The following is a 25,228-nucleotide window of genomic DNA, read 5'->3' on the forward strand; positions in this document are numbered from 1 at the left end:
TGAAGGATGAAGAGAGGAGGATATATCTAGAAGGAAAGTCCCTCTCTGGTTGTTTCTCGTTCTGCACCTCGCTGGTACTGCATACCTTCTACGTTTTCTTCGTTCTCTTTTTTTGCGATTGTCTTCCTTGCATCCAACTGCTGTGCAGTCTTACATTCCTTCAAACAAAACAATTTTCACTTCGCTTCTTCTTCAAGATGATTGCATCATTTTCTCTCCTTCTCACGACAGCCGTTCTGGCCCTGGCGAAGCCGATCGAGGTTCGCACTGTTGCTGCTTTGAATACTGCTGCCTTTGAAGAGGCTCAACAACGAGATAACACTGCTACGAGAGCGTTCGCCAATACTGAAATTCTGGTAAGTTTCATCGCTAGGTTGTATTGGGATATTGGCTGATCATTAGACCTCGGATGGACAATGTCTCTTCATCAATGAGCTGTCAGGTGATTTCCGTGCCAACTTGAATCCAATCCAAGTCGCACCATGCGATGGATCTCAAGGACAGCTTTGGGATGTTATCACTGCTGGAGAGCATGACGACCAAGCTGGAACGATGCTTGTTGTAAACACTTTGGTAAGTCCTGCCCTTCCAAGTCTTGAATAAAGCTAACCCTACCAGACTCAAGCATGCATGAACTTTGATCCTCGCCGAGCTGCTGGCAACACCGTCATCATGTTCTCCTGTGGTGGAAGAGCTGATGGAGGTATGCCATCTTTTCAGTCTCGTCTCGTTCTTTGCTAATATGTCCAGGCGGCGCTGTCACCAATTCCCAGCTTTTCAACTTCACCGGAGGCGCAGGACCTCTTGCATTGGCTCCCATCAACGCTGTAGGAACGTGCTTGACCGTTACATCAAACAATGTCCTCGACTCAGCTGCATGCTCTGGGGACTCTACCCAATCCTTCACATTCGGAGGAGGAAGTGCAGCTTCTGTCTCTGCTTCAACGACTGCTGGTACTTTGCCCTCACTCCATAACAAATACCACTGAACTAACTCAAACCCTTAGCTTCCGCAGCAGTCTCCTCAACAGCAGTCTCTTCCCCCGTCTCAGAACTAGCCGCTTCAACCTCCTCTTCATCCTCATCCTGCACCTCAACCACAATCCTAACCATGACCCGTTCCTCCGCCTCCGCCTCAGCCGCAGCATCAACAACCATCCTCTCCTCCTCCGCACTCACCACTTCTGCACCCATCTCTTCCGCTGCAGCAGCCGCCACAGAAATATCCTCCAACCCCACCTCAGCAGTCCCCGTCTCCGGCGCCGGCGGCGTCCTCAACCCCTCCGCAGCCGCAGAATCCAACCCCCGCGACAACACCGCCACCCGGGCCTTCACATCCGTCTCGATCAAGACCTCGTCCGGCTCCTGCCTCTCCATCAACCCGCTCGCCGGCGACTTTCGCCAGAACCTGATCCCTGTCGCTATCGTGGCGTGTTCCTCGTCCGACGCAGGCCAGCAATTCGACCTCATTACCGCGGGCGCGCATAACAATGCCGTGAACGCGACGCTGGTGGTTAGTAGTTTGACGCAGGGCTGTTTGAATTTCGATCCCAGGCGCGCGGCCGGGAATCAGGTGTTGTTGTTTTCTTGTGGGGGGAGGGCGGATGGGGGCGGCGCGACGACGAATAGTCAGTTGTTTACGTATGATGTGGCGGCGAAGCCGAGTAGTTTGACGTTGCAGCCCGAGAGCGGGGAGCCGGTGGGGAGTGTGTGTTTGGAGCCGAATGCGGGGACGGGGTTGTTGGATGATGGGGCTTGTGATGGGGGTGCTGGGCAGGTTTTTACTGTTGGGTAGAGGGTGAGAGGAGAGTTGGTGGGGGGAAAGGGGCTGAGAGTGCGATGGGGGAGGGTTTGGTGTATTATTATCATTCTTTGTGGGGTGCTTTGCCAGCTTGGCTTCGATTCTTGGGTGTATCATCAGGGGAAACATGTAGATCTGTAACAATATCAATGTCACGACATCATGTTCACATTTGCAGTTTTTGGGGAGTGGTTCGTGAATGGATGTGGTGTTTCATGCTATGATCAATTGGCCACTGAATATCTGAAGCTTGAAGTTTCGATGGATATTTGTTCCCAGGTGTCGATACTCTTGATGGCCTCCAGATGTCCTTTTGTGATCAATAATATTCGTCTCTTAACGTCGAAATTCAAGGAAAGTGCATGTGCGCAGAGATATGGGTGTGTGGGGAATGTTCCAAAACTTCTTCAACTATGCCAAATAGCAACTTGAGTAGCTCGATGGACCAGGAGGGAGCAAGAATGTATTTTATTGGCTAGAATGGCATTAGCAAGGTAGAAGTCTCTCTGCGGGATGGAACGTACCACTGAAAGTATTTCGGCTCCCAGATCCCAATGAAATGTTGGTGAGATACCAACCGATGATGATAGAGGGTTCTTCAATGTGGGGTCAGAATGCGATCGCCGAGGACTCGCAATGAAGTGGTCATTCGTGAGATACTGTTTATAGGGTCAGTAAGAAGGGGGATGTCTGAAGCTTCGGCACTCACAGGCTATCATAATAGTTGCCACGAACGTCGTCAAGACGAGCGGGCTTGGCAACAGAAATGGCCTGAGCTTTCTCCAAGACCTCCAAATTGTCTGGAAATAGTACAAACTTGATGTTATTTCTCCATCCCAAAACTACTCGCTGATTGACCTTCCAATCCTTCGTGAATTCTGTAGAGTTTGGAAGATTCCACTCGAGCCAGTCGAATATGCCTGGGATCGTATCGTGGAGCGATATTTCATTCGAGAATGATGGATCCGAATGTACTATCCACTGACCGAAACCTTGAATCTCAGTGTCAAACCAACACTCAATTGGCTCAACCATCAGGACTTCTCGGAGGCTCTTCATGTGCTCGATGACATGCTTAAGTCTTTTAAGGAAGCCCGGTCCAGACAGGATATTCTCAAGATCAAGACAGTTACAGTCAAAATCATGGCGGTTGAAAGCCAGATATTGTATACCATGTCTTTCCTCTTTGGAGAGAATACCGAAAAACAAGGGCACAACCTTACAGAGCCCCGAGCCGATGTATAGCGTGTCGATAGCCATATTGAACCGAGTACACTTTGGATACCACAGTGATCCAAAGCATTTCGGGTACAAGTGGAGGACCGCATTTCTAGAGTCCCTAGAAACTTCCATAACAATAGGATTGCGGGTTGTTGTGTAGAAGCCCTTCCGGCTGTTTAGTTCGACTCTATCGTCTTCGTCATTCTCGCCACCATAAGACTCGAAGCTGGAATCAAGACTGTCTTGATCTTCGAAACCGATGTTGCCAAATTCGAGCTCCACAACTCTGGGCTGGAGAGTGAGCTTCCCTAAACACAAATCAGTAAGTGTATCATAGACCCATATCCATGCTCGGTCGGCAGAGCGCCCTGAAAGCTCGACTTCTGGAATCTCTTTGAAATAAACGCGGGACCTGACGTACAAATCATCTGTCGGAGCTCAATCGCCAGACGTGGAAAATATGTGAAGGTTGTGAGAGGCGTGGTCGCTGATGGTTGGGCCATGGTGAGCTTTGTTCACGTCCTGGGACTGATCAAGACGTGATTAAGACGTGACTAAGACTGGATACAGAGCTTGATATCGTTGACCATGAGACTGAGGTTGCAGGATGGAAGACAGAAAGGAAGAAAGTCGAAGGTGGAAAGGTGGGTTTGTCGTGTTGTGGGCGCTAATGAACTTGGGAAAGCACAACAACACCTCCTTCCATTTCCATCAAAGCGCATGCGGACAGAGCCCAGAAAATCGCAAAGCTCAGATTAAGTTCCGAACAGACGTCATCCAAGGTTTTCTTTATCACAAACAGAGGTTGGAGACAGGAGTTGCAGAAATTGAGATTCGCGCGAACAGCGCATGTCTGAAAGTCTTCTTTCTGAGTTGTAGCTCCATGTCCAGTCAATTGCCTCTACCGACTCTTTTCAGACGTGCTACTCACATTGCTGCAATGACTAGATTGTTGATGATCCTCTCTTTCCGATTTCCCTTCCCTGAAGCCACTCACTGTCTGTCCCTTAAGAACGGCACTCTCCAACTCAGGTCGATGTCGTTAATTATAGGCTTAATGATTTGCCTACATTCTGACCACAGACAAGCTCGCACGTCTCGGTAGACCGTCTGTAGAGGGGAATTTCAATGTGGGTATCTTCTCGAATTCCTCTGGCATCTAGTACACTATTCGTGTTCCCGAGTGCATGGGTTTAAAATAATTCATATACTCTATTACCACGAATATTAGGTCTCGCCTTGGACAATTATCTTTCGCCCAGATAGCCATTTCTTCCGCCGGTATTTTCCCCAAGCTCTTCAAGGCTTTGATTGACCATTCAAAGGCCGCAGAGGATTCTTCTCCACATTCACACCTCTTCACCGCGGCGCGATGAATAAATGCCACGAAGCGAATCTTCGTTGATTCTCTGGTATCGAGAGTGGTGAAGAAGTGTAATTAGGCACGGTGGTATTGGGATGAGCTTGTGGTTGGAGACGCCCGATGTTCTCTGCGAGGTAAAGGGCGATCTCAAACTTCATGTATCTAGCTATGAACATCCAACATTGTACCTCTGTACGACCTTCAACGACAGTGTTGTTGTTTACTTTATCGAATTAAGGACAGGCCCTTTGTGGATGGCAAAAGCTACACAGTCTTGACCTCCGCTGATTACGAAGAATGCCAATGGCCGTCTCAACAAGTGGTGCAGACGTGTGAATGTTCTTCTTTTCTACTGGATCACAAGATACTACATTCAACTTTAGACATTTCTTCGCTCCCTTCGATCATGGTCTTCTTGGGAGGAAAGGAGGCTTGCAGAGTCATCTTTACTTATCGCGTGATCTCAAATGCAAACTCTTCCTCCACGGACAGTACCTCCCGGAAGACTTGAAGACTGTGCTTGTATGGAGCAATGAGAACTTCCTATACACTCTCCCCATATACCCTCAGATGGAGGACGTGTGAATTCTATCAAATTCGAGGCGAGATGTCGAGTTCTTCAGATTGGTCCTTGGAGACCTCGAACTGAGAAGTGAATGGAATTTCACCAACAAGAACAACATCCACATCGAGCAAGGGTAATCGAGCCCCAATACCTGTCTTGTCTTCACAATTGCCAAGGCCCCACATCACGTGCTACACAACCCACGTGTTTGGGCGCTCCAATCACTTCTTGCAAGCGACATATCACCAAGACATAAGGGATTAATGAACCGAAGAATTCATCTACATATCTCACAACTGCATGTTGATAAAATCTTCGTTCTCGGCCTCAATACCAGACGGACAACATGGCGATCACCTCGAAATGGAATCCCAGTCGTGTCGCGAAGTCGGTATGGGAGGTGCTAGAGCAAGGGTGGTATTTGGGATTCACGGCTTTCGGCGGACCTCCTGTCCATTTCAAGATTGTGAGTTCTCAAGAGATCAGATGGCACGAACATTGAAAGACAGTATGAGATCACGTGTTGACAAATAGCAGTTCCATGACAAGTATGTCAATAAGTTAGGATGGATTGCTGAACAGATGGTGAGTTCATGCTTGAAGTCTGGGAGTTCTACAGTGGCTAAGTGAATCTCAGTACCAAGAACTCTTTGCCGTCTGTCAGGCATTCTCTGGGCCAGGTAGTACAAAAATGTACTATTGCTTGAACCTGATCCATTTCGGATTCCTTCCTGCTGTGTTGGCATTAATCATCTGGACGTAAGTAGAATTTCAAACTTAGTGAAATTTGAGCTTACTTCCTTCAGCTTGCCCGGTGCTCTCGGCATGTACGGATTCGCAGTTGGCGTCTCCCATATCGGCGAAAGTCTCCCACGTCAAGCCTATGCTCTCCTTTCTGGCCTGAACGCAGCAGTTGTGGGTATCATTGCCCTAGCTGCAGTCCAACTTGCCCAAAAGGCCATCACGGACAAGATGACCAGAATCTTAGTCGTCCTCGGTGCTTGTGCTGGACTCCTGTACAATGCTCTGTGGTATTTTCCACTCCTGATGATGCTTGCTGGTTGTACATCAGTGATATTCGATTATCGAGTCCTTCATCCTGCAGCAAAATGGATCACTAGTCTCCGGAGAAAGAGGAAGCAAACGAATCCAGAGGATCAAGATCTCGAATTGCCCACAAACGTCAAATCTGAACAGGACAAACCGGCGGCGTCCTCAAAACCTGCAACAGCAGCTACTGCTGAGTCGAAATCCGACAACCAGCCATCCGCCACAGTAGCTTTAGAAACAGTCCCCGAACCACGCATCATCCCAGCAGCACGCACGCTCAACATCTCCTGGCAATTCGGGTCCTTCGTTCTCGTCAATTTCCTCCTCCTCTTCATCGCAATCATGGTCCTACGTGGAACACTTCCCCTTAAACCTCTCCTCTTCAACCTCTTCTCCAACATGTTCCTAGCCGGAACCATCATCTCCGGCGGCGGACCAGTCGTCATTCCTCTATTGAGAGAATACGTTGTGTCTGAAGGCTGGGTTTCACCTCGAGATTTCCTTCTCGGTCTAGCTATCGTCCAAGCATTTCCTGGACCGAACTTCAACTTCGCTGTTTTCTTGGGTGCTTTAACAGCCGTATTTGGTGGATACAATGCTGCTGCTGGAGTTTTGCTGGGATACCTTGGAATTTTCTTGCCTGGAATCATCACTGTTCACGGAACAATGGGTATCTGGAGTGCCATTCGAGGGAAGAGATGGGTGAAGAGCGCACTGAGGGGTATCAATGCTGCCGCTGTTGGATTAATTTACACTGCGGTCTACAGATTGTGGCAGATTGGATATGTTGACGAGGGGTTTGAGGCTGGGAAGAGTTTGGGAGATGATCCGTGGTGGGTGGTTGTGGCAGTCACGAGCTATGTGGGAGGGATGTGGTTCAATGTCAATGCACCAGTTGCCATCGTGCTTGGTGCGACGATGGGCTTGATCAGATACGGTGTGGTTGTCAAATGATCTGCATTCGAATGTTCATCTTGAGTTGCGCGCGCTGCGCTTAACAGATGATCTCAGGAAGTTTCGCTGAGCAAGAACGCAGTTGCTCAAGGGGTGTGCACCCTTCTCCTTCCACACTTCTGCTCGTGCCGCCATCTTCTTCCTGTAACTGGATCCTCGTCCCCGAGCACTGCCTTTTGCCTTTCCAAGTGCGTGGATGAGATCTTTTCTCACCAGTGTCTCAGGTAGTTGCCCGGCTTTGGCTTTTCCACGCTTCTTCGTTCCTCCCTCGGAAAAGACAAAGTCACTTCGAGCCTTCCGATCGGACATGTCCCAATCCTTTTTCATCACCGGTCCTTCGACCTCCGTGCCTCCCTGGAACAATTGGATGCGTGGTTGGGATGTTGGAACATATTTCGCAACATAGAAGAAGCAACTCTTCTTCTTGATGTTCGGGTGTTTGCGCATCTATAAGAGTCAGTCACTTGGGTTCTCTGAGTTGGTGGGCATTATACTTACGGTCTTTTCATCCTCGCAAAGGTACCAGTTCCTCTTGGTCTTCCGATCGTACTTTTGATCCTTGGTGGTTCTGTGGGCAGAATGGAAGAGGTGAGACGCGACCGAGTGCCAGTCAGCAGCAATGACTTCGGGGGAGTCTTTGCTGTTCTCAAATTTCATTCGTTTCTTGATGACGTCGAACATTTCTTTCAAGTAAACCGCGTTCTCCATCTCATCGGTAGTAAGTCTCATTTCTATCATGAGAACTTCTTTGGAAGGTTCGAAGACCTTTTTGGTAGTCTTGCGGGTGGATGGCGCCGGGCCGGTATCGACGGATGCATGACCAGTGGAAGATGAGCCTGTACCCATCATGCTACTGCGTTGCAAGATGTCTGGGACATCATAGTCGTCGTCGTCGTCGATGACCGGAGTAGGTGTGCTTGAAGCTCGTTTGGTTCTCATTGTGGCTGATTGTCTGACTCTTGTAGGCGCTTGACTGACACAGAAGTATTCGAAGGAGATTTTGAATACGATGTTTGAGGCGAGATAAATGAACAGGAGTTCAAGGATCATACACTTGGTGTGATGGTAGGTGCCGTGATTGAGGCGAAGGGTCCGAATGGAAGAAGTGTTGAAGTTGTTGAAAGTTGACTGAGAGTAGCCAATCCGCAAAGCGCCAGCGCAATTGAGCAAGTAAATGCAGCGAAGGTCCAAGCTGAAGGAGTCGAAAGTGTATTCTCTGAAGTTGTTGCTGGGAGGAAGAAGAAGAAGAAGTGGAAGTTGCGCAGAGAAATGGGTTTATGACAGTGCGACGAAAAAATAGCTTGAACATTGTGGTTTGTGTCCAAGATGAATTTATGGCGCACAATGCCAAGGGTAATTGATTTCTGCATGTTCCAATTCACTTCCCAAAATACAGTTGACATGCAAACTCGTTATTGTGCTTCAGATGAAAGGCCTCTGCGAACAATAGGTAGAAGCGAATACAGGACAATAGGGAGCTTAAGCGAGCTTTGGTTGGGCTGGGTCAGGGGCGATCTAGTTTTTCGCTTATCTCCTCCCATTGTCCTCAATTGACTTTGAATTTACATTAGATTTCTCGCTCCATACCTGCTTCAAGTCTGAGGTAACCATTGTTTAGAAAGGAAGAAAATGCCAAGAGTTCGACTCCGGAGAGTAGCAACAAGCAACATTGACTGATGGATGCACGTGCATTGTAGTACGATTTTGGGGACAAAAGGCTTGCGGAGATGGAGACGCTTGTTGCGTTTGAACTTGGATTTATAAATAATCATCTTACAAAAACGTATAGGAGAAGATAGGAGGGGCAATTTCAGGTGTCATGGAAATGCATTGCTATTTTGGATGGAGGGCAAGCCGCGATCGAACTTCCCATCCACATGATTAGGACCAGCGCCATTTTACCTCTTGTAATTCATCATCCGCAAATTCCAATCGTCCCAATCGTCCTTCAAGACCACATCGCAAGCGGGGGTGTTGCATTGGTCGGTCTCGCTTGGATGACATCCCAATGCTGGACAATGCAGCTCCCATTGAATCTCAATATATCCACAACAGCAACTGGCAACATTCCATTCCGATCCTATCGACAGTAAGCGTACCCAGCCTTGTTGATTAACGCTATTTGGATCAAGGTGACGTTGAGTTTGGCCATGAGAGCCTCAAGAAAGGTGATGGTATTATCTCATAGGACGGCGCATGGGGTGTCTTAAATGTAGTCAACATGTCTTCAAATGCGGTCTTCACAATCTTATTGACGGTCGGACATTTGGGGTAGATGATCCCTTAAACCACAGATCTCTGGGGCTTGGTGCGTCTAGTGGGTCTTAGATTGTACGAGTTAGGAGAGTGTTTTATACAGTTGTAGAGTGCTAGGAGTGCGGTGTGCGGTGTGCATTTAAGAGCCTTAGGCAAGATCAACTATCTTATATGTTAGGGCGAGAGCTTCATCAGAGATTAAATTTAGGCCCAATATGTTTTGATGAATAAATTATGAATCAGTCAATATTCCATGAATCTCAGCTTATTCGATAAATACGAATCATTAATCAAGGGGGATTGATTCACAGAGCAGACGTAGACTTGCCAATGAAAATGATTTGCAGACGTTGAACGGTATTATGGCTGCACCCAGTAAGATGAGGGAGAAGATGAAAAGAATATTGAGCTTCATCGCGAACCTGCCTCTGGTGCGTAATAGTATTACAATAATTACCAAATTTGTGTTTACAGCAGGGTAAAATGTGATTGGAGCTAATTTTTAGCGCTTAAATAAACTAGCATATCACCGTAGTGCCCGGGCCCGAGTCCTGCCCACCCTGCCCCGCGATCGCAACTTTTGGTATTCAAATAAAAAGTTTTTGCGACTCGACTTTTACAACTTCTTCATTCATTCTTTGACTTCACCATACAATCAGAGCCTCGCAGCCATGGCAGACACTGCTGTTACTTCGACTTCTATCGAGGCTCTTCCAAAGATTGCAAAGGGTAAAGTTCGCGATCTGTATGAAGTGGACTCGAAAACTCTCCTCTTCGTCGCGACGGATCGCATCTCGGCATACGATGTGATCATGGACAATGTAAACCCCTCTCTTCTCTCACTCTTGCAGCATACTCACAGAAACAGGGCATCCCATCGAAAGGAACTCTTCTTACGCTCCTGTCCGCGCATTGGTTCAAGTTACTTCCAACTCTGATCCCCAACCTCCGCACACACTTTCTCTCCCTCACCCTCCCTTCCTCGATTCCCGAATCCCAACACTCCCTCCTCCAAAACCGCTCAATGCAAGTCCGCCGTCTAAAGGTCTTCCCACTCGAAGCTATCGTCCGAGGCTACATCACTGGCTCGGCATGGAAGGAGTACCAGCGCAGCGGAACCGTGCACACCATCCCAATTCCCGCTGGCCTCAAGGAATGCGAGGCATTCCCACAAGGACCTATCTATACCCCGAGTACGAAGGCAGAAGCTGGGCAGAACGACCAGAATATATCCAAGGCAGAAGCAGCTGAGATCGTCGGCCTGAAATATGCTGAGAGAATTGAGGAATTGGCTCTGAAACTATATACTACGGCTCGGGACTATGCTGCTGAGAGAGGTATCATCATTGCCGACACGAAGTTCGAGTTTGGTTTAGACGAAGACACGGATGAGGTTGTGGTTATTGATGAGGTCTTGACGCCTGACTCGAGTCGCTTTTGGCCTGCGGATGAGTATGAGGTTGGTCATGATCAGAAGAGTTATGATAAGCAGTATTTGCGGAATTGGTTGACGAAGGAGGGATTGATGGGAAAGCAGAATGTGGCTATGCCGGAAGATGTGGTGAAGGAGACTGCGGCGAAGTATAGGGAGGCTTTTGAGAAGTTGACGGGTCAGAAGTGGCTAGATGCTATTCAAGGATAGGATAAGTAAGCAGCAAATTTAAGCAAGATTTTCACCCATAATATTCCAGTTCTGGAGGATTAGACTTTCGAATGAGTGCCACAAGTGTTACAACCATTTACAGAGGAGTTGAGGAGCATATTGCCCGTTGATCTGGAATTCAAATGCGAGGAGTTTCTTATATTATATTACTTGGACCAATCAGGCCATTTCTGCTTCATAAGCCTAGGGAGCTCATCATCTGAAGGCCAGTGTCCCAACCCTCAACAAGCAACCCAGATTGCTGTAACACTTCTCCATCTATAGACCTTCTTAGATCGCTATCCACAGGCACCCTAAGCAAGCTTTCGAGGGCCATTCTCTTTTCCTCTCCCGCACCAAAGTCTATCGACTGTTCTTGCTCCCGCGCATGTATCCTCGCAAAGTCCTGTGGCTTTTCTTCAGCGCTCAAGCCATATGATAACGCATCGACGTCACCCATTTGCAAATAGAATTCCTCGATATCCTGGGAATCGTCATCCAAAGGTGGAATTCCTTCAGAGTAGTAGTCTCGCCATGCCTCTTTACTCCAGCCTGACTTCATCTGAGCCATTACTTCTTCATCTACCATTTTCGCGAGGTCGATGTCTCCTGCGTGACGACTAGTTTTTTCGACATAGCGCCTATACTCGATGTACTTCTGCATGTCCCATCGACGCTCGAGTGGGAATCCGACTTTTCGGAAACGTGATGCCAGATCCAACTGAAGGCGCATTCTCTGCATGTTGGCTGACAGCGGGTTGAATGTTAACAGATACGCGTGTCGTTGTTCAATGTCCAGCGTATACACTAGCCTTTGGTCGCTAAGCATCCGCTGAAACTCTCGAACATACTCGGATTCGCCGTTATCGTCGTACCAAGACATGAAGCGCTCCAGTCTCAACATGTTTGGGTCCAGTCCAGTCATCGTATCCAGCTCTCTCTCAAGATGCATGTATATGTCATCTAAGTCTGTTTGCATCTCATTGTCGTACCAGATTTGCTCATCATCTCCGGTGAAGGATCCAAAAGGCATGTTTCGCCCCATGACTTGCTCCATGAGTTGCAAATCGACATTTCCTTCCTCGATGAAGCCGTTTGGCACATGCAGACTGGCTTGAGAAATGTTCCGCAGTCGACAAAAAGGTAGAAGAGCCACAAAGTAGTCAGGCTTTGCATATCTACCAGGTAGGCTTCTCTGGGCTGTTCCGTCTTGTTCTGCCCATGTTTTGTTGGAAGTATTTGAGAGGTGAATTGAAACTGCAGGGAGCTTGCCAGCTTGGTCTAGCAGATTGACAAGGTGGCGGACATTTCTTGAGATACAAAAGAGTTGAGTTATGTTTTCGGGAGCATCGATCCAGATCTGGATACCTTGCAATTCTCCGTACGGCAGGTTCTTGAAAGATTCGCACAGAGGATGCTGTATGTTTGGAATGGTCCAGCTTGCGCCGAGGCTGCTTTCGATGGCCAGCCATTTTGTTCTGTCGGACTCGACACGGATTTGAAGAGTTTCTTTCTCGTATAGAGGAATCGCTATCTCTTCATTCAATTGTTGACAAGCTCTTAGGATTGCAAGGCCATCCCCTTGGATTACGCTCTCTGATCCAGAAGTGTCTCTTGCTCGAGGCCGAAGATGTTCCCACTACAGCAAATTAGTACCGAGATTTATTTTGGGAATGAGAGGCGAAGGGTATAAACGTCTTCTCTGGAACCCGATACACCAAACTGGTGTCTAGGGAGAGGAAAGCACGGAAGAATTTGTTACTCACAATCATGAGCCGGAGCTCGACTGGCAGCATCTGAAAGCTGCCCCGATTATGAGAAACCATTAGATCGGAAGACAGTTGAAACTCTGAATTGAGAGTTGAAAACTGCTTTCAAACAAGCCTCTTTTCTCCCTATGCTGTGAAGGAAGTCTGAAGTCGAAGTCTGCGACCGGGTAGATTGAAAACGAAAGCGTAAAGTGGAAATGGATTCTTATCGATACCAACCTTCCTTTGCGTTGTCGCTGCGAAAGAAGTCTGGGAATGAATTGTCTGCAACAGGGTAGGTTGAAATCGAGAGCGCAAAGTGGGAATCAATGTTTGCGACCCAGATCGAAACAAAAGCGTAAAGTGGAAATGGAGTCTTGTCGATACCAAGCTTCCTCTGCAAGATTCCTACTAAAGAAGTTTGGCAATGAATCTCTGCGACAGGGTAGGTTGGTTGAAAATGAAAGAGCAAGGTGGAAATAAGTGTTCGCGATAGGGTGGTAGGTTGAAAGTGAAAGTGAAAGTGAAAGTGAATGATATGGACAAGATTCGAAAGCCGTACGATCTGAAGCGAGGGTGAAGAGTGAATAATTTGATTTTCAACTGGGAACTATATAGCAGTGTATGCGATTGCAGTCTGAATCAAAATGGGATTCAACCAGTCCAAATCCAAATAACACTAAGTATTGTATAGGTCTAGTCAGTGTCAAAGGACATGTGGAGCTTGCAACCAGACCACATATAAGACTTTTCACTTCTCTGTCTTTTGAAGGACGAACGCTTAACACCGTCTATGTGGCTCTCGAGAGACTGGGAGAGGAGACCACATGTAAGGCACGTGATATGGCATATCATCCTTTGTTAGACAACGGAACACTAGGTGCTAGTATTCACGGGTGTACCCGAGTTCTAAATTGTGATAGTTTGATCATGCTACAAGAACAGATCTGATTGTACTTACATCGTGTCCGGGAGTCAGACGTACATTGACGAAGCCAACTGGACAGCGAAGATTCGGGACACGTAGCTTATAAGCAGCCAGCAGAGACCGACTTAAACTATACTAGAAAGTCAAATGAACCTACCAATAACTACGACGAGCTCGCATTGCTCTAAAACTGAACATTTAACAAAACTTGCAAAACTTTCGATGTTCCTTCATGTTTAGAACATGCAAACCACGCTGATTTGAGATTTTCTTTTCATCAGCAAAGTTCGAGAACTCGAAGGACGTAATAAACGACGTTTAGACAGTTTCGATCAAGAGATGGCAAGCTTACATCGAAGATTCTTCTGTAGGCTTTTCCAGAAAATTGAACACTGAGTGACTTCGGCCTTTGTGAATCATGTCGGTTTTTGGTGAAGCACTTGAGATGGTGATCTGGTGAAGATAATGTAAAATCCCTACGTATCGTAGGATGACAATCTTTCTGGATGATTGTCTTCGTCACATTAAGGCCGAGGTAGAACAGAGCATAGATGTGATCAACTGGCTCTGTTCTCGAAATACGCTGGCCGAGAACAACAAATTCCAATTACGAAAGAATCAAAATATCGCACGCAGAAGAAGGGCTACAAGATAAACTAAAGTTTAACTGTGCCGCACAAGGTTGCAGAGACTACTAAACAACAGAGCACTGAGGGAACTTCGCAAGATCCAGAGCTATTCGGTGAAGAAACTCGATTAATTTTAACTGCACTTGCATCTTCAAATACCAACATTGCATTGATGAGAAATCGTGGCAATTGACTGTGATGAGGGTATGAGATGAAGCCAAAGAGATCACCAGGATGTTGATCCTCACGGATCGCCACATCCGCCAGGAACAAGATGACCCGAAACGACCCCGCCAACCCCTCACTTGACGACCCCAATTTCTCCATCAAAACCTTTCCATGTACGTACAGATCAGCTGCGAGAAATGAGATTTCGAGAAGAGTATAAACGTTACATTTCTTGACATCGGGCCGAGTAAAGATCCGCAGGCAAGGAAGAATGTATAAATACTTCACCATGGATCTAATTCAGGATAGCCAGGTTTGCAATCATGAAGTTTCTCAGTCTTCTGGTAATTGGTGGCGCTGTAGCTTCAGCTCAAAATATTAATAATGGCGGATCCTCGAATTTTACGGATGTGGGCACGAACTTCACCACGAATGCCACATATTCGAACCCGATCATGACATTGAACGTTGGAGATCCGTAAGCCTGCTCCCAGAGACCAGTTTCTTGAGCCAGAGTTGACTTCCAGTAGATGGATGACGAGGTACCAATCGAACGGTGAAGGATGGTATCTCTTCACGTATTCCACCAACGACAACGTGACGCTGAAGCGCTCTCAATCTCTGACAGATGACTGGGACCATGCCGATGAGAGAGTGGTGTTCAATCCAGATCCAAATAGCGGCTTGCCGTATGCCACCGATGTACGATCACTTCTCAATGTCGGCAATCTTCGACTAACATGAGCAGCTCTGGGCTCCGGAAATCCACAACATCTCCGGAACCTGGTACATAATCTTCAGCGCGACGCCAGACTTCGATGCCCCGCCACCACTTGTTGACGCAATGTGTCCGTTCGAATGCCCAGCCGTCAATCATCGAATGTTCGTCTTGCAAGGGGACGGTCCAGATCCTTGGACTTGCAATTTTACCATGAAAGGAATGCTCGATACTTTCGATCAGTTCGCTATCGATGGGACGTTCTTTCAGTATAATGATCAGCTGTACCATATTTACAGCTGTTGGGAAAACACTTACAGTGCTTGGCCAGCAAATCTCTGCATTACTCAGCTTTCGGATCCTTGGACCGTGGCATCGAATCTGACGGATCGGAGAATGATTTCTGTGCCTGATCAGCCATGGGAGCAGGTACCGTATGGCCGAGCTGGGAGGTTAGCAACGAACGAAGGTCCCGAGCAATTGACGAATCCCACCACTGGGCAAAATTTCGTCGTATACTCAGCAGCGAGAGTGAATACACCGTTCTATTGTCTCGGTATGCTAGAGCTTGTTGGAAACGATCCCATGCAGTACCAAAGCTGGAAGAAGCATACAGATGGATGTGTGTTCCATCAGAATACCCAAGCTGGCGTTTATGGAACTGGACATGCCAGCTACACGACCAGTCCTGATGGAAGTGAGGACTATGTGGTATATCATGCTTTGACCACGCCTAATCCACCTTGTAAGCCCTCGCTGCCCGGTATGTACTTCTAGCTAATAGAGACAGCAAACATCTATCGAACTGTGAGAACGCAGAAATTCACTTGGAACTCAGATGGTACTCCAAACTTCCCTCTGGCAGCAAATGGGCCATTTCCGGTTCCTGCAGGGCAAGCGCATTGATATTAGATGGCCTGTAATTACCATATGAATATCACATGAATATTGTCATCGATTGTCCTTGTGATAAACGATGAAAGATCTTCAAAGGTTTGAATGCCCCGATCACTTCGGAACTTTTGGTGCCGTTTAGTAGCAAAGTGAACAACAACCTCGAATGATGAGGCGTAACAAATCAAGTGAAAGGCTTCTTCACAAAAACAACTAGAATGAAGAGCTAATAGCTTTGAGAACTGGCGAGACCGAGACCGAGACCGAGTTGCCAGGCACTAGCCTTTAGGAGTCGATTGAACAACAATGCGATCGAGTTGCACAACTTCACACCCATCCATGGTCGATAAAGCTCTAGAAACCCATTGGACCCCAAACTTAACAAGAATCTGGACCTTACCACACATCTCCAATCACCACCTCATTGCGGTCTCGACCCTTGTCCACCTCCCGAACGGATCGGCAACATCGAGCCGAGTCGAGTAGATATCAAATTTGACAGCAAACCAAAGCTGCGGGGTAGTGTGGGGCTCCGCGAGGCGTTATTTTCCTCCCCGGACTCATTTTATGCTTTGGGGATTTCGCGAAGGCGTTCTTCTCATGGCTTTCGTCTGTGCTCATTTCCAAAGGTTTGGAGATGAGATGATTTCTGCATGTACAGAGACCCAGGAAAGCGGATAAATCGGGCGAATCAACGAGGATGTGGTTTGAGGTTGAGGATATATGCAGTGAGACTTTGTTTGTAATTTGAAGGCACCTATCAGGTTTTGAAGGGCTGCAAGGGGTGGGGCGGTATTTCTAGGGCTCGACACCCCACATCCTGAACGCTGCGTGTGCTAGATGCGGAGAAGATGGTCAAGCTCTTATGCGGGGCCGGGGTAGGATACATCAGCTAGAAGTGTTGGCATAAAGATGCTGGCATGGCCACGAGGAGATCCCAGATTTCTCCTGAGAGAAAACCACCTTTTATTGTCAAAGAAGAACAATGGGACTCGGCGTATTGGACGACACTCATCTTGAGCATGTCCCTGGGACTGCTCTCCTCACCGATGTGGTAGGAGCAGACCACCAACACCATCATGGGAATCTTGATACGTCGGCACTTCGCCACGATAAAGGCAGGAACTCGGATGTTCTGCTAGTGCCGCAGCCGTCCAAGAGTCCAAATGATCCTCTGAATTGGCCGCTATGGAAGAAAGATATGATGCTCTTCTTCATCTGTATTGACACCGCTGTAGTCGGTGCATGGGTAAGTGTCTTGCCTATCTTTGAGGAGTACCAGGCTGATGGGATTTGCTTAGGGACCCATGATTTCTCCAGGCTTTGCTTTGATGGCCAAGCAATTCGATATGTCCTACAACGATCTCAATGGTGGTCTCGGATGGGGTATCTTTGTCATTGGAGTCTCTTGCTTCTTCACAAATTCCATGGCTGTCATCTGGGGTCGGAGACCAATCTTCTTGCTGGGCAATCTCCTCCTTTTCATCAGCAGTGTCTGGGGATACTTTGCACATTCGTACCACTCGCTCCTGGCGTCTCGTCTCATAGGATGTATCGGCATGTCCCCATTCGAAGTCTTAGTCACAACAACGATCGCCGACCTCTACTTCGTCCACGAACGCGGTGTCAGACTTGCGGCCTGGGGTCTCTGCCTTTCTGTTGGAGTGGGAGGTGGAAGTATCATCTCTGGATACATCATCCAAGATCTTGGCTGGAATTGGACATATGGCATCTGTGCTGTCATATACGGAGTCTGGATCCTGGTCCTCTTCTTCTTCTGCCCAGAAACAGCGTATCGTCGAGACCCGATTTTGAACATCGATCTTGGAACAGACGACAAAGCTGCTGAACTTGCTCTGGACGAAAAGGCAACCGCAACAGAAGCTGCAACTCATGTTGAGTCTCTTGAGCGTGTTGAACTCAACGAGCCTGTCGAGGAGAAACATTCGTATGCTTATGAGCTTCGGATATTCCACGGACGTGTTTGTGACGATTCGTTCTGGAAAGTGCTTACTCGACCGTTGATGATGCTCATCTTTCCTCAAGTCCTGTTTTCCTTCTTTGCGTACGGATTAACGACATCGTGGCTGGTCGTAGTCGGAAGTGTTCTGGCACAGCTCTTTACCGCCCCTCCATACAACTTCTCGGTCTCCGGTGTTGGCCTTGTCGCCGTCTCTCCACTCATCGGGTCCATTATTGGAGCATTCATCTCAGGTCCAATTGCCGACTGGATCGTGAAGTATATGAGTCGCCGAAACAACGGTATCTACGAACCAGAGTTCCGTCTGGTTCTCGTCATCATAACTCTGATTATCGGAGGAATGTCGTTCTTTGGATTTGGTATTTCTCTCCAAGATCAAGATCCCTGGATTGGTCCTGTTATCTTTTATGGGATGCAATACTTCGGAGTCGGATTCATGTCCATTGCCGTTTATGGATACCTGACAGATTGCCACCGTGACAAGGCGCCTGAAGCTTTCGCAGCAATCAACTTGCGAAACATTTACTCGTTCGGTATGAATTACTTCATCTCTTCCTGGATCTCCACACAAGGGCCAAAAGAAGTTTTCTCGATCATCGGCGGTATTCATGTTTTCATCTGTTTGATGGCCATCCCGATGTACATATTTGGAAAGAGATGTCGAAGCTGGACTAGCAGGGTGGAAGTCTTCCAGAAGGTGATGAGGGCATGAAGCGAGTACCGATGGATTGCATGAGCGGGGTTGAAATTGTCGGCAGATATACTTTATAATAATCTAAAGTAACGTAAAGCTTGAAATGAAAACAAATATCGTTCCAGAGCTTGCGGGATTCGAGAACGGAGGGAACATACGCCGTACTGGAAGTCGTTTACATACCGCTTCGTCATTCAAATCTTAGTCCATAATGTAGGATCCATTCATATTGTCCCAGAAAATCTGGAAGAAAATATCTTATGTTCCAAATTGTACGGCATAGTAAGGAAAGAGTTGTAAGTAGTTTGATGCATGGTATGTGGGAACGGTTTTGAGGGGGAACGATTGTTTAGCGCGATTATCGTGTAACCTGCTGTACCTCAAAATCTACAATACCAGGAACCTCTCGACACTCACCAAGCCATTGAACTCCCAACGCGCCTCAACTCCCCTCCGCGCAATGTCGCCCTCTTCCATGCGTCTCCTCCGCACAACCCGAGCATCGATACGACACCCCATCTTCCCTCTCTCCCGCCCAATCGCTCCCCGTCCACCAACCTTCCAAACCTCCCGCCCCGCATCAACAGCAGCAGAAACCAGCTCCCCCGTCATCCGACTAAAGAATTTCTTCTACGGCACCTCGCTGGCTCTCTTCGCAGCATTCGGATACCTCTACATCACCGACACAAGAGCCAGCGTGCACCAATGGCTCGTCGTGCCCGCGATCCGCTGGTTCTACCCTGACGCCGAAGACGCCCACTACGTCGGGACCCAGGCCTTAAAAGCGCTCTACTCCTTCAACCTGCACCCGCGCGAACGAGACGGCAGCTCGCGGGACACAAGGGGCGCGGATCTGAGCGTCACGGTCTTTGGACAGAAGCTGCATAATCCCATTGGGACGTCTGCTGGGATCGATAAACTGGGCGAAATTCCAGACGCGCTGTTTGCGCTTGGTCCAGCGATTGTTGAGGTCGGGGGCGCGACGCCGGTTGCGCAGGAGGGGAATCCTAGGCCCAGGGTGTTTAGGATACCGAGTCAGAATGTGTTGATTAATCGGTATGGGCTTAATTCGTTGGGGGCGGATGATATGGCGAGACGGTTGCGGGAACGGGTGCGTTTGTTTGCGTATAGCAGAGGCTATGGGGTGGGACAAGAAGCCGAGGAATTCGTGTTGAGCGGTGGGGCGGGTGTGCCGCCGGGGAGCTTGACGGAGGGGAGAATGCTGCTGGTTCAGGTTGCGAAGAATAAGGATACGAAGGATGAGGATATTGAGGCTGTTAAGAGGGACTACGTCTATTGTGTGGAAAGGCTGGCTCCTTACGCGGATATATTGGTCGTCAATGTCAGCAGTCCAAACACGCCCGGTTTACGGACACTGCAAAGAGTCGAACCTCTAACTCGGATCCTGGAAGGCGTGGTAGGGGCAGCAAAATCCGTAAAACGGCCCACAACACCCAAAGTCATGGTGAAAGTCTCACCAGACGAAGACCAAGACGAGCAGATGGAAGGAATCGTAGAAGCGATCTGGAAAAGCGGAGTAGACGGCGTAATCGTCGGCAACACCACGAAACGAAGACAGAATCTGATACCAGCTAACATCAACTTGACCGCGAAAGAAACAGAGATCTTGGATGAACAAGGAGGATTCTCCGGTCCCCAAATGTTCGAGAGGACATTGAACATGGTGAAACGGTACCGACGGCTCCTTGATCAGGGACCACCTGTTTCCACCCAGCAAGAGGAGCCAAAAGAGAGCAGCAAACCAGTAGCAGGTATCTCGTCGGGAGACGAACCAGGCTCCGCAATCACGGAGAAGATCGAATCCGTGAAGGAAGCGTTGACTGCTGCAGCAACACCAGCTCCAAGTTACGAACCAAAAGTTATTTTCGCCACGGGTGGCATCACGAATGGGAAGCAGGCTTTAGAGATCTTGAATGCGGGCGCTAGTGTGGCGCAGATATATACCGCTTTGGTGAGTTCTTCTTACCCTCTTTCGTGATGTTGGGGATTAGTGCTGACTTGCGATAGGTTTATGGTGGCTCGGGGACTATGACGAGGATCAAGAAGGAGATGAAGGAGAAGATTTCGAAGAAATAGGACAGAAGTGTATTAACGTCCATCCCTGCGTGCCGAAAAAACCGGTGTGCCGAAAAAGAATTTATAGTTTAAGGTCTTAAATCTCCACTATATAAATATATAAAGCTATAATCTGTTTGCTATTGCTCTTTAGCTATTTCTCTATAAGGGCTTGACTTGTAGTTAGAAAAATATTAAAGTTTGGCTATACTATTAATCGTTCTATTAAAAGCGTCAAAAGCTGCAACAGCTATTACCCCTTATTTTATTATGATAATCGACCTGTCCCCGGAATTCGGGACATTAATATAGTGCTTATATTAAGTTTCAATATAGCTCTTAAGTTTAAAGACATAAAGCTTATGGGAACCTGCCTGCCGGATTTATCCGGACGAAGGTGGAAGATCTACAAAATGCTGCATCTTAATAAGCGAGGAAGGATTTATCGTTACCCAATACCGTATTCACCCACGCCAGCCGTAATTTTGAATGTCACGTGGGTTGTGGCGTCGTGTGGAGTCGTGTGGCGTTCTTCTAGAGGTTTCCACTGGCCACGCGTCCGATCCTGCCTGGAGTTGCCACGCCAGTTGTCCCAATCCCATTCCCATCTCTAACTCCGTATGTACGTGGGTGCTCGCCTGCGGCTCACACGAAGCCTTCGAAATTCATGAGAGTGATTGCCTTTTATTGAGCTACGGACCACATCTTCCTATCATTGTTGTTAATGCTGATGACCGAGACATTCGCCCGTGACCTCAATTACTGCTATTACGAGAACTACGATTTGAAGCTACAGTACCATAGACTGAGGAAAATAGGCAGCAGCACGCCGAATTTAGGGGCTGTTAGCGCCGACGTCCCGACCCGTAGCACAAAAGCAAGCTTATTTCAATGCTCTTCAAATGATTGGGTGGGAATTCAGCCTTTGCACCGCTGCCTTGGCTGCCCAACTTCATGCTTACATCTTTATCTCGCAAACAACCCAACTCTTTGAACCCCTATCGCTAGTCCATACCTTCTGGCACGTTGTATAATTAACACCTGGAGTTGAAAGAGAGCTCTCTCTGTATCAATATTGACCTCCCTATTCTATATCACTTTCTAGCACATCTCTGCGGTGCCACGCTTTTCCGCTCTTTCTAATGGCCGATCAGATCACCACCGTTTCATCTTTGCCTCCTGGCTACGGCACACTCGCCGGAACCGTCTATGCAATAATTGCCTCACCTCCAGCGGACTGGAACAACATAGCATGGGCAAAGATGGGCCGAGTTCCACGATTCTCAACTCTTTTTCGACCTTCGCAGCATCAATCAACGTCTGAGGCTTCAGGCGACCATGAAATCGTTTTCAGACTTCGCGATGCACTTTCGAGAAGCATAACAAAAAGAATGCGCAAGTTTCGGGCCTTTGAGCTTGACATTATACTGAAAAGAGATATTGCAGTTCTCTATGTGATATCTCTCTGGGCCTCCTCCTTCGAATCGAATCAAGAACGTCAGAAGGGCGGCATTGATGCCGTTTATCAACAAATAAACTCGATAGATCTTGAATCTATCCAGCGGTCTCGAACGAGCGAAACTTCGCAGAACTCAAATTCAATAATACCTGTCGATTCTTGCCCCTTACCCTCGACTGGAAGTGGGAAAATTTGGACCCTCGATGTACGGCTCCAAGTTGTCCAGTACACAGCAGACCGCACACCTGTACAGGCCATGATACATACACTGAGCATGCAAGATTTTGAGGACGCGATGGCTTCCGCCTTGCAAGGGTGGACTTTCAACTCGAATGTATGGAGTACGTCTATGAATCGCATAATCAACACTATCAAGGACAACAACTCCACGACAGTGGTCCTGGTGCAGGCCGCAGCACCGTTCGATATACTGGTAGTCGAGATCGCCTTCAAAGCAGTTGAAGTTTTGTTAGCCTGCGCTGTCATCCTAGGATCGACGGCTGGAGCATGGCTGGGCCTTACCTTAGGTTCCATATTTCCTCGCCGCGCTGCTGCTGGACTATTCGTGAGTTCGTATGGGCAAACACTCGGTGGTAAGATGGGCAATTTCGAGGGTAATTTGCCATATCCATGGCCTCCGGCCGGAACTGTCTGGTCTGAGACAGAGGGACATGATAGTTACTGTGTACTTCCACAAGTCAAACTTTCTGATAAATGGAGAAATGCTATCGGGTACTGGATACAGTTCTGCCTCCTGATGGTGTACCGACATTTCAAGCTCCCCGTCCGGAACGCACTGGGATTTGGGCCCTACGTGTTTACGAGAGATGCAGTTCGCTATATTGTACTAGCACTCGAGCCTTTTATCATAGTCACTTCAGGAAATATCTTGCATCAGAGATTACGCAAGTTTCAGGGTGGGTACTCGTTGCGGAATATTCTTGCCATAGGAGTCTATGTTATCATGCTCTCAGCTTCACTCACGATCATCGTGCTTGGACAAAAGTCTTTTTTGAATCCCATGCAGTCTCATTGGATAGGAGAGCTTGTAGACCTCTTTGCTGCCGCTGGGTCTGTTGCTCTAATAAACATCGAACTGGAAAATGAGAAGAGCCTCCTAGCAGAAAAATGGATTTTGATTTGGGCTATCGGGGCTTGCACTATTGTATGGTAATTAATAAGCAATGCTTAACGAATATTGTCACAGTATAGAATCAATGACAAGGTTAAGTTAGGCTAAATATATTCTATACTTTTAATTACGAAATAAAACCTAATATTAGCACTATACTACAATTCTAAAATTATAACTTTAGTCTTCTACCTCTCTCCTTGGGTAAATAAGTGTACCCTGAGGGTTTGATAGATTCTAGTAGATTCTGGGAGACCAGGGTCAGCACCCAATAAAGTCAATGCTCCCTGCACGCTGCTTTATGTCACTTATCACCCATTTTCTTAGCAAAAATACCTCCATTAGTATGTCTCTAGCATCAGAATACTCGATTCCTACCCCTAAAACCCCAACTAAAGCGCGCAATACCACTCGCGATGAGCGATTGCAAGTTCACACTCTATTTCACCACGCTCACTTCAATCCCTCAGAGATCGCTTTACAACTCAACCTTACGCCAAAGCAAGTAGAATATGCTCTCCAGCATAGACTTACTCCTCAAAAGACACGCTCTGGGAGACGCCCTCTCCTCGGTCCTACGGAAAGGAAGGAATTGATTGAATGGGTATGCGCAAGCAAGGCAGATAGGAGGACACCATGGCACAAAATCCCTGGGATTCTAGGCTGGGATTGCAAAGTCTATGCCATTGAAACAGCATTCAAAATAGAAGGATTTAGTCGCTATTCAGCTGTCCGTAAGCCAAAATTGACGGACAAACACGCTCAAATCCGGTATGATTGGGCAATGGAGCATAAAGACTGGACATTAGAACAATGGTTCCAGATTCTTTGGACAGACGAGAGTTGGGTCACACCTGGGAGACATAGGAAAGTGAAGGTTACAAGAAGGAAAGGAGAGAAGCTTCATAAGGATTGCGTGGAGCCACGAGTGAGGAAGAAGATAGGGTGGATGTTTTGGGGGAGTATATCAGGGCTTGGAAAGGGCCCTGCTATATTCTGGGAGAAGAGTTGGGGTGGAATTGGAGCTGAAAGCTATTGTGAGCATATTGTGCCACTTTTGGAGGATCATATAAGGAGAACAGGGCTTGTGATGATGCAAGATAATGCTTTAGGCCATGCTGCAAAAGATACAATAGCACATATGGCCTCAAGAGGCCTATATCCTATCTTTTGGCCTGCAAACTCCCCAGACCTTAATCCTATTGAGGATATATGGGAGAAGATGAAGGATTATATTGAGGACAATTACCCTGAGATCCACAGCTCTTACAAGAAGTTGAAGGAGGTAGTAATAGAAGCTTGGAATGCGGTGGCATACTCAGATGTAATTAATCTCATTAGTAGTATGCCAAAGAGATGTCAAGCAGTGGTTAATGCTGGCGGCTGGCACACAGAATATTAAGAATTGCAATATAAAATGAATGCCCATCTCAAGTCAAATGCATAAAGCAGCATCGGATTAGCACTAGTGGGGGTGTGTGGAGCTCAGCCCTCAGGGGTACACTTATTCACCCAAGGAGAGAGGTAATCTGTCTTTGATTATATCTTTAATATTAAGAGAATCAATTTATAGAACGAATTACTAAAGTTGTGCAAAGTAGGCGGTTTTTGGTGTGTTTTCGGTTAATTTTGGAGGGTGCGTTAGGAATTCTGTCACCCACTGTTGGTAGGATTATGTTAGGTGGGTGGTAAGTGTAGTGAGATTCTAGGCACCTCCAGCCACTATTAGTCTTTATGCCTAAGGCTCTGTAAATGAAATTACAGCGTAAATATTATGGGACGTGCGGGCCTGTTTTGCACTAAGCCAAAATTGTCAGCCGAGGTACTTATCTGCGTAGCAAACATACTTGAATTTGCTCCCTACAGCACCATCAGGCTAATAATAATTTCCTGCATAGTAGTAAGGCCTAAGAGCTTAGATAAGACTCTTTTAAAAGTATTAGAGATAG

The 25,228-nt window shown here is 47.5% G+C and overlaps 10 protein-coding genes across 10 annotated transcripts; 7 read left to right on the plus strand and 3 right to left on the minus strand.

The window, feature by feature from the left end:
• Positions 1-77: 77 nt before the first annotated feature.
• LY89DRAFT_685954 (uncharacterized protein) lies at positions 78-1,957 on the plus strand. Its single transcript, XM_018215181.1, has 5 exons — positions 78-356; positions 403-573; positions 619-703; positions 751-954; positions 1,008-1,957. Exons 1-5 carry the CDS (start codon positions 198-200, stop codon positions 1,793-1,795), a joined length of 1,407 nt encoding a protein of 468 aa, XP_018069494.1. The 5' UTR covers positions 78-197; the 3' UTR covers positions 1,796-1,957.
• A 442-nt stretch (positions 1,958-2,399) lies between these two features.
• Positions 2,400-3,713, minus strand: LY89DRAFT_750399 (uncharacterized protein; the record flags this gene model as incomplete). The annotated part of the gene is made up of 3 exons (XM_018221199.1): positions 3,444-3,713; positions 2,511-3,330; positions 2,400-2,460 (listed from the first exon to the last, which is right to left on the minus strand). The coding sequence occupies exons 1-3, from the start codon at positions 3,523-3,525 to the stop codon at positions 2,400-2,402; spliced, it is 963 nt and encodes a 320-aa protein (XP_018069495.1). The 5' UTR covers positions 3,526-3,713.
• A 1,583-nt stretch (positions 3,714-5,296) lies between these two features.
• LY89DRAFT_648309 (chromate ion transporter) lies at positions 5,297-7,048 on the plus strand (the record flags this gene model as incomplete). Its single annotated transcript, XM_018212008.1, has 4 exons — positions 5,297-5,416; positions 5,488-5,535; positions 5,588-5,709; positions 5,757-7,048. The coding sequence occupies 4 exons, from the start codon at positions 5,297-5,299 to the stop codon at positions 6,952-6,954; spliced, it is 1,488 nt and encodes a 495-aa protein (XP_018069496.1). The 3' UTR covers positions 6,955-7,048.
• On the minus strand, positions 6,805-7,893 carry LY89DRAFT_783348 (uncharacterized protein; the record flags this gene model as incomplete). The annotated part of the gene is made up of 3 exons (XM_018222667.1): positions 6,805-7,102; positions 7,168-7,401; positions 7,453-7,893. The coding sequence occupies 3 exons, from the start codon at positions 7,891-7,893 to the stop codon at positions 6,995-6,997; spliced, it is 783 nt and encodes a 260-aa protein (XP_018069497.1). The 3' UTR covers positions 6,805-6,994.
• A 1,889-nt stretch (positions 7,894-9,782) lies between these two features.
• LY89DRAFT_618947 (phosphoribosylaminoimidazole-succinocarboxamide synthase-like protein) lies at positions 9,783-10,887 on the plus strand. The gene is made up of 2 exons (XM_018210856.1): positions 9,783-10,031; positions 10,079-10,887. Exons 1-2 carry the CDS (start codon positions 9,882-9,884, stop codon positions 10,850-10,852), a joined length of 924 nt encoding a protein of 307 aa, XP_018069498.1. The 5' UTR covers positions 9,783-9,881; the 3' UTR covers positions 10,853-10,887.
• Positions 10,888-11,048: 161 nt separating this feature from the next.
• LY89DRAFT_783350 (uncharacterized protein) lies at positions 11,049-12,624 on the minus strand (the record flags this gene model as incomplete). Its single annotated transcript, XM_018222668.1, has 2 exons — positions 11,049-12,491; positions 12,619-12,624. The coding sequence occupies 2 exons, from the start codon at positions 12,622-12,624 to the stop codon at positions 11,049-11,051; spliced, it is 1,449 nt and encodes a 482-aa protein (XP_018069499.1).
• Positions 12,625-14,648: 2,024 nt separating this feature from the next.
• On the plus strand, positions 14,649-15,949 carry LY89DRAFT_735280 (alpha-N-arabinofuranosidase 2; the record flags this gene model as incomplete). The annotated part of the gene is made up of 4 exons (XM_018219993.1): positions 14,649-14,803; positions 14,856-15,027; positions 15,074-15,788; positions 15,834-15,949. The coding sequence occupies 4 exons, from the start codon at positions 14,649-14,651 to the stop codon at positions 15,947-15,949; spliced, it is 1,158 nt and encodes a 385-aa protein (XP_018069500.1).
• Positions 15,950-16,922: 973 nt separating this feature from the next.
• LY89DRAFT_719766 (MFS general substrate transporter) lies at positions 16,923-18,695 on the plus strand (the record flags this gene model as incomplete). The annotated part of the gene is made up of 2 exons (XM_018218519.1): positions 16,923-17,186; positions 17,239-18,695. The coding sequence occupies 2 exons, from the start codon at positions 16,923-16,925 to the stop codon at positions 18,628-18,630; spliced, it is 1,656 nt and encodes a 551-aa protein (XP_018069501.1). The 3' UTR covers positions 18,631-18,695.
• A 300-nt stretch (positions 18,696-18,995) lies between these two features.
• On the plus strand, positions 18,996-20,900 carry LY89DRAFT_783352 (FMN-linked oxidoreductase). The gene is made up of 2 exons (XM_018222669.1): positions 18,996-20,584; positions 20,641-20,900. The coding sequence occupies exons 1-2, from the start codon at positions 19,073-19,075 to the stop codon at positions 20,707-20,709; spliced, it is 1,581 nt and encodes a 526-aa protein (XP_018069502.1). The 5' UTR covers positions 18,996-19,072; the 3' UTR covers positions 20,710-20,900.
• Positions 20,901-21,830: 930 nt separating this feature from the next.
• LY89DRAFT_670653 (uncharacterized protein) lies at positions 21,831-23,387 on the plus strand (the record flags this gene model as incomplete). Its single annotated transcript, XM_018213174.1, has 2 exons — positions 21,831-23,312; positions 23,355-23,387. The coding sequence occupies 2 exons, from the start codon at positions 21,831-21,833 to the stop codon at positions 23,385-23,387; spliced, it is 1,515 nt and encodes a 504-aa protein (XP_018069503.1).
• Between the last annotated feature and the right edge of the window lie 1,841 nt (positions 23,388-25,228).

This window comes from Mollisia scopiformis (assembly GCF_001500285.1).
Source record: "Mollisia scopiformis unplaced genomic scaffold LY89scaffold_15, whole genome shotgun sequence".
In the NCBI taxonomy this organism is placed as follows: Eukaryota; Fungi; Ascomycota; class Leotiomycetes; order Helotiales; family Mollisiaceae; genus Mollisia; species Mollisia scopiformis.

Excerpts from the sequence above, each read along its gene's own strand:
- LY89DRAFT_685954 (XM_018215181.1), top strand. The coding sequence starts at position 198 with ATGATTGCATCATTTTCTCTCCTTCTCACGACAGCCGTTCTGGCCCTG. Across the intron at positions 357-402 it reads TCGCCAATACTGAAATTCTG|ACCTCGGATGGACAATGTCT; the intron begins GTAAGTTTCATC and ends GCTGATCATTAG. Across the intron at positions 704-750 it reads TGGTGGAAGAGCTGATGGAG|GCGGCGCTGTCACCAATTCC; the intron begins GTATGCCATCTT and ends TAATATGTCCAG.
- LY89DRAFT_618947 (XM_018210856.1), top strand. The coding sequence starts at position 9,882 with ATGGCAGACACTGCTGTTACTTCGACTTCTATCGAGGCTCTTCCAAAG. Across the intron at positions 10,032-10,078 it reads ACGATGTGATCATGGACAAT|GGCATCCCATCGAAAGGAAC; the intron begins GTAAACCCCTCT and ends TCACAGAAACAG.
- LY89DRAFT_783352 (XM_018222669.1), top strand. The coding sequence starts at position 19,073 with ATGTCGCCCTCTTCCATGCGTCTCCTCCGCACAACCCGAGCATCGATA. Across the intron at positions 20,585-20,640 it reads CGCAGATATATACCGCTTTG|GTTTATGGTGGCTCGGGGAC; the intron begins GTGAGTTCTTCT and ends GACTTGCGATAG.